This window comes from Salmo salar, chromosome 17, assembly GCF_965601325.2.
Source record: "Salmo salar chromosome 17, fSalSal1, whole genome shotgun sequence".
NCBI classification, from domain to species: Eukaryota; Metazoa; Chordata; class Actinopteri; order Salmoniformes; family Salmonidae; genus Salmo; species Salmo salar.
Window position 1 is genome coordinate 70187092 of NC_138307.1, and position 6911 is coordinate 70194002.

Here is a 6911-nt window from a genome sequence, read left to right on the forward strand (position 1 = left end):
TTGACACTGGCTGATTACTTCTCCTTCTCCAGCCCTCTTTACCCTGACGCAGCTGAGAGCTTCCTGGAGACACAGTCTGTGTGTGTGTGTGTGTGTGTGTGTGTGTGTGTGTGTGTGTGTGTGTGTGTGTGTGTGTGTGTGTGTGTGTGTGTGTGTGTGTGTGTGTGTGTGTGTGTGTGTGTGTGTGTGTGTGTGTGTGTGTGTGTGTGTGTGTGTGTGTGTGTGTGTGTGTGTGTGTGTGTGTGTGTGTGTGTGTGAGTGAGAGCGAGGGGGGGGGTTCACATACACTGCTAAGTGCCTTTGCAGCTCCATTTAGGCCATTTGTACGTGGGCGGCAGGTAGCCTAAGGGTTAAGAGCATTGGGCCAGGAACCAAAACGTTCGAAACCCTTAGCCAACAATGTGCAAAATATATCGATGTACCCTTGAGCAAGGCACTTAACCCTAATTGCTTTGGATAAGAGCGTCTGCTAAATTAGAAAAATGTAAATGTCTATTGAGAGTCAGGGCTGCTCAGACTGTGAAAAGTGATTGGAGGTGAGACAACTGTCTCTAACAGTGCATGATTCCTACTCTAGGCTCCCGAATGGCGCAGCGGTCTAAGGCACTTCATTTCAGTGCTAGAGGCGTCACTACAGACCCTGGTTCAATTCCAGGCTGTATCACAACCGGCCGTGAGAGTCGCATAAGGGTGCACAATTGGCCCAGTGTCGTTAGGGTTTGGCCGGGGTAGGCCATCATTGTAAATAAGAATTTGTTCTTAACTGACTTGCCTGGTTAAATAAAGGTTCAATACAAGATTCTAAAGGCTAAAACATCCCTCAGTCTTGAAACAAACCTGAAATACCACAGTGACATTTAAATCCAAGAATAAAGCATTTTGTGGTGTATGTATGTAAATGTGGTGATTATACAGTTCACTAATACAGTCTGCTGTGTGTGTTACCTCCACAGGTACTACTCAGACATCAGTAAGATGCCGGCCATCAGTGACCAGGACATGAATGCGTACCTGGCAGAGCAGTCCCGGATGCACATTAACGAGTTCAACAGCATGAGCTCCCTCAGTGAGATCTACTCCTACGTGGGCAAATACACAGAGGAGGTACGGCAACACACCGTGGACAAAAATCACACTTTATTCAAGACAGGTAGCAGTGTTCCATTTAGGACAGCCAGTCTTACACAGTTGGGTTAGAAGTAGAAATGTATTGTAGATGGCTTGTAGGTTCAGACGATCTGGAAGATGTATATAAAATACATTTACAAGCAACCCAGACGGCATATATCAGAGTTTTTCCAACCTCTCCCGGAGGACTCCCAACCATGTCTTTCTTCTACTACAGAGATAACACACTTCTCAACTTAGATCATCAAGCCATTCTGTCGTTGAATAATGCCTGGTTAAATAAAGGTTACTTTTTTTTAAATACAAAAACAAATAAGATGTGGTAGTTCAGGTCTACTAAATTGTGAGACGTCAAGGGGTCCCAGAGGAAAGGCTCCAGAAACACTGTCATACAGAAGAAACATTTCTTGTATGTGCCATTACTCTGCCATTGTCAGCTGGTGTGTGAGGCTGACAGTTACACGTGGACTGGCTGTGTGTGAGGCTGACAGTAACACGTGGACTGGCTGTGTGTGAGGCTGACAGTTACACATGGACTGGCTGTGTGTGAGGCTGACAGTGACATGTGGACTGGCTGTGTGTGGGGCTGACAGTAACACGTGGACTGGCTGTGTGTGAGGCTGACAGTTACACGTGGACTGGCTGTGTGTGAGGCTGACAGTAACACGTGGACTGGCTGTGTGTGAGGCTGACAGTAACACGTGGACTGGCTGTGTGTGAGGCTGACAGTTACATGTGGACTGGCTGTGTGTGAGGCTGACAGTAACATGTGGACTGGCTGTGTGTGGGGCTGACAGTTACACGTGGACTGGCTGTGTGTGAGGCTGACAGTAACACGTGGACTGGCTGTGTGTGAGGCTGACAGTTACATGTGGACTGGCTGTGTGTGAGGCTGACAGTAACACGTGGACTGGCTGTGTGTGGGGCTGACAGTTACACGTGGACTGGCTGTGTGTGGGGCTGACAGTAACACGTGGACTGGCTGTGTGTGAGGCTGACAGTGACATGTGGACTGGCTGTGTGTGGGGCTGACAGTAACACGTGGACTGGCTGTGTGTGAGGCTGACAGTGACATGTGGACTGGCTGTGTGTGGGGCTGACAGTAACACGTGGATTGGCTATGTGTGGGGCTGACAGTTACACGTGGACTGGCTGTGTGTGAGGCTGACAGTAACACGTGGACTGGCTGTGTGTGAGGCTGACAGTGACATGTGGACTGGCTGTGTGTGGGGCTGACAGTAACACGTGGATTGGCTGTGTGTGAGGCTGACAGTTACACGTGGACTGGCTGTGTGTGGGGCTGACAGTAACACGTGGATTGGCTGTGTGTGTCTCTCTCTGTCAGATTGTGTGTGCACTGGAGCAGGACGACGCCGCCAGGAAACAGAGACTTTCCTTCAAGCTGGAGCAGGTGGTGGCCTTCATGAGCCTGGAGAGCTGAGGACCGCACTTCCCAGGGCGCACTGGGAGACCCGTCAGAAACCGAGCCGTGCCTGAGCAAAGACCTGTCCATCTATCTCTTCACCATCGTCATCAGCATCAGAACTCCTCTCCGTTTCAAAGACAACACATATTGTCCTGTTTTCTTCCTCCTCTTCTTCCTCTTCCTGACAAGTGTTTGGCATCTCATCCGCTCAGCTTCCTAGGACGTGTAGAGAAGACTGGCTGACGGACTGACTGGAGGGTCGGCAGAGCTGGGGACTGCTTTTCCCACCATGCAATGGGAGGGCCTCATCCCAGCTTTGCTGCGTAGAAGAGTCTGATGGAGGGGTGGTTGTCTGCCAGCTCGCCATATCGCCATAATTTACACCTTCATGTTGGGGGAGAAACAAACATTTATGTTGCCTTTAAAAATAACACTGATAGCAAAGTCTTTTGCAACCACAATGTTGGGTGTCAATTTGTTCAGACTTTCTGAATAGGATATTAGTCAATGAAACCAGAGTCCAGTTAATTGTAGTGCTATAGTCAACATCACATCAAACGTGGAAAAACAAAGTGGTATTATATAAATGAGGAAACCAAAATGACCACCTCTGAAGACAAAAAAACAGAAGGTTTGCCTGGTTCACACAGTTCTTAAGATTGGGAAATAGGCAAACTCCAGAATTGTTTTCTCAATGTAGCTTTGAGGTGTATTTAAAGAGACTCCGATAGGGGCTGGGGAGAGTTAGTGCTTCTTGAATTTTCCTTTTTTTCCGAAAACCTGACTGACTTTGAAATCCAGAGAAGAACAGATTCCCCTTTGTGGCATTGGCGCAAGTCTGCTCCCTCCCACCCACCAACCAACCCCTCCAAGTAACTCTATAGATAAAACAATCCTCATCTCCTGAATCGGTGTGGTACCTGCTGAATTATCCTGACTATTATAAGACTAATTAGTGGAGGACAGACCCAGGTCTGTCTGGTCCTCCTCTGTGACGAGAAGCACACATCCAACTCTTGACCACAGTGACCCGACAGCTCTGACACCTGGAACGGTCAGTCTGACCCGTGTGTGCTGCTAACGGATGGAGGTCACTCGCCGGTCTATCAAAGCACACACACAAACAGATACTCACGGCAGCTGTCCAAGACCTGTCCTGAGGGTAACTCTACTCCTGATTCACCCTCTGATCACACTGTCTGAATACTAGGGGAGCTGACTGACATCTACTGAGAGGAGGAGAGGGACGCTTCACTAGAGCAGTCTTACCATGGACCCATGCTTTATACATGACAGAGATGGTGCAGTACTGCTTAAATGGGATCTGCTCTGCTGAGAGAGAGGGAGAGAGAGAGAGACCTTCTGTAAAGACTTGGGACGGGGGGAATCAATTGATGGACATAACTGGTCAGCCGAAAAACCAAAGGAGCTTGACATTTTAAAAAGACAAAAAAAGTTATTTAAAAACAATGTATTTAAAGGAAATGACACGGGGAAAGGATTTGGTGAAAGAAAAACCCACCCCACAACAACAAAAACTTAACCCTGTGTGATTTTCTGACCTCAGTGTGCCGAAGAGGGAGCCGCGGACGAGTCCCGCCCTCCTCCTTGCCGTCCCGGTTTCTTCCGTGTTTGGCACACCGTTTTTCTTCCCTCTTTGTCCGGTTTTCCACGTCAGTTTTTTTGCACAAGTGTGGAGACAGCTTCCATGCGGGAATCCCAAACTCTGAGTGCTCTGGGTCGCTCATGTTGTGTGTTAGTGTAGTCGTCCTCCGCAGCCTTCTCCAAGCCTCAAAAAGCTGAAACTAGAGTGAGAAAAACAAGTGAACGTCAAATAGACGACCAGAAACGGACATGAACAGACTTGTGGAATGTGATAACCTGGATGGGAGAGGGAGATAGAGATGGAGAAACGATGGAGAAACCCTCCTTTCCTATAGACCTCTGACCTTTCTTTTGCCTTGACAACGTGCCCCATGTGGTGATGTGAATGTGTGGAGACCGCCCTCGGTCCACCTTCGGTCCTTATTGGCTTTTTAAGCGCATGTAAAACTTCAATTTAAAACAAAAAAAAGAGGAAAATAGAGAAAATAAGCCTTGCAAATGATGGTGTGGATGTGTTCTTTTCTTTATTTTGCTTGGAAGAAAAATCTGAGGGAAAAAAGTGGATTGTTCATGTTAAAACTATAACTAACCGTTAAGGTGGAACCTTTATCTCCCGTTCAGCCCATGCAAACCTCTCATTACCATGTCTTGTGAAAGTGTTAGATGCTAATAAGAATAAAGTGGTACCTTAAAATCCAATATATTATATACCCTTGCATGCTGACCTATTTGGATGTTATGAAACGGAACTGCCTTGCAATCAAATATATTTATCTACTGCTACTAGGAAACTTTAAACGGTTCACAAACAAAACAGATATTTTGAATTCTCATGGACTGATGTAGTACAATAACTCATGACTAAGTTTTAATTCATTCAGTCCTTTTGCTTAGTCCTTTCAGAGTAGATTGTCCTCTAACACCCATCCATATACATGTTCCATTAGTTAGTGACTTCATCAGTTCCAGAACCCTCAGGTTTTGGTTCTGGTAGACTAATTCTGCAGTGAGCTTCTTGCTCTTTTCTTGGCTGCTATTGCTTCTCTAGTGTCTGTCTGTGTTTTCATCCGGAAACGATCTCCCCTAGCCTATAACCTTACCTTTGGATTCTATTATTTTATCATATAAAAAATGACATTTATTTTTGTAAGCCTAGGACTGGCTGCAAAGCTACCTTGTAAACGTCTTATTGCGGCACCTGTTACTATAGTTGTGGATGTGTTTTTTAGATTCTGTTTTGACAGTTGTTTGATCTGAAGAGCTCAGTGAATAGGGAACTAGCGTTAGGAGGGCTTTCAGGGTTCAATGAAAAAGTTTGCTCATACAAAACCCATGTATCGCACAACATGCCTCATTACTGGAATCCTTATGGTCTTATGGGGTGTACAATACATTCAAGTCAATCATAGATGACTTGTCTGTTAGTATCTGCTGTCCTTCAATTCTACTGCTACATCTAAAGGTGTTCTGCACAAACTTACTGAAAAGATACTGGTGGCTTTAACTCAAAAACCCCCTCTCCTTTGGACAACTTCAAACGATTAAACGTCTCTTGATGAACTCATCAAAGAGAAACAGGTGTCTGGAAGCTTCAATAACCACACTAGCTCTGATCCTGAAAGCTTCTGATTTACTTAGTTGATTGAGTTTTGTAAAATGTGTTTTATTTCCGTCACATCGCTGTCTAATGTATGAACCATATCTAATTAATCCACAACTGAACTGTCTAAAGGGGTGAGTTCTGTCAGTGGTTGGTATTCAGGTTGGAGGGGGTACATTCATGAACAGCGCGTTCTCTGGACGTTCTACACTGCCAACATGTTCAAACTGTTCACAAAGCTTGTGATCAAATAAACAATAAGAAAGAACTGAAAGGAATCTACTGTATTAATTCGGTCTGATGGAAAATCCCAGGTAAAATAGTTCATAAATAAGACTGAGCTTGGTAGGGAACTCAACGTTTAGGAGCTCCTGTTAAGTTTATAGCCTGTAAATTGACCCACTATTATCCATGTATTATATTGTCTCTAGCTACCCAAAGTGTCCTCCTCTCTAAGTCCATTGTTTTTATTTGGTGGTGAAGAGAATGAATGTCCTAGAATCTCGTAGTGAATCTGCCCCCTGGTGTTGTAACATACGATGTTTCCATTTTCGCCCATGTTCCCCGGCGACAAAGCTCGTCTGAGACTACTGACCCCTTTGTTGCCGAGGGACTCGATAAAGCTTCCACCTTCAACGTTTTGTAGGAACTAAAGATAGGTCCTTCTAGAGTTCAGTGTTATAGCAGGTGTTACAGAAACCATATTTGCTGAGAGATAAAGAGTATCCTATCAAGAGATAAAACTAAACCTGGGGGGAAAAGGCCAGCTTCTCTAACTTTGCTATAATTAATTGTATACCTGTGTATGTAAATATAATGCATTCCTATTTTGCAGTCAAGAACAAAATACTATTTGTAATATAGAATAAACTTTATTATGAAACAAAGTGTTTTGTAGTTTGTTTATTTATATGAAATTATTTATTTAAATATTGTTATTTTTGATGGCACAGCAGGTGTGAAATGGAATAATGTGTACTGGAATTAATGCATTCATTTCAAATAATGGGAAGCAAAATGCCCCGTTTCCCTCAGAGTAGAACGGCACAGGTGAAGCAGAAACCTACAGCACTTTGTTTTAATATGTTGTATGGTAACCCGTAGTAGAAAAGCAATTGTACATTCAAAGTTGTTTGTTGTGACGGCTTCACC

The 6911-nt window shown here is 44.7% G+C and overlaps 1 protein-coding gene across 2 annotated transcripts in view; it reads left to right on the forward strand.

Annotated features, from left to right (window-relative positions):
* LOC106576477 (plexin-A4) overlaps positions 1-6646 on the forward strand; it is a 653820-nt gene extending 647174 nt beyond the window's left edge. For both annotated transcript variants that reach the window (XM_082964054.1, XM_082964055.1), the window contains exons 31-32: positions 954-1104; positions 2474-6646. In XM_082964054.1, the coding sequence (XP_082820180.1) occupies positions 954-1104; positions 2474-2569 (247 nt within the window). In that variant the 3' untranslated portion in view covers positions 2570-6646. The remainder of the gene's footprint in view (positions 1-953; positions 1105-2473) is intronic.
* The last annotated feature ends 265 nt before the right edge of the window (positions 6647-6911 follow it).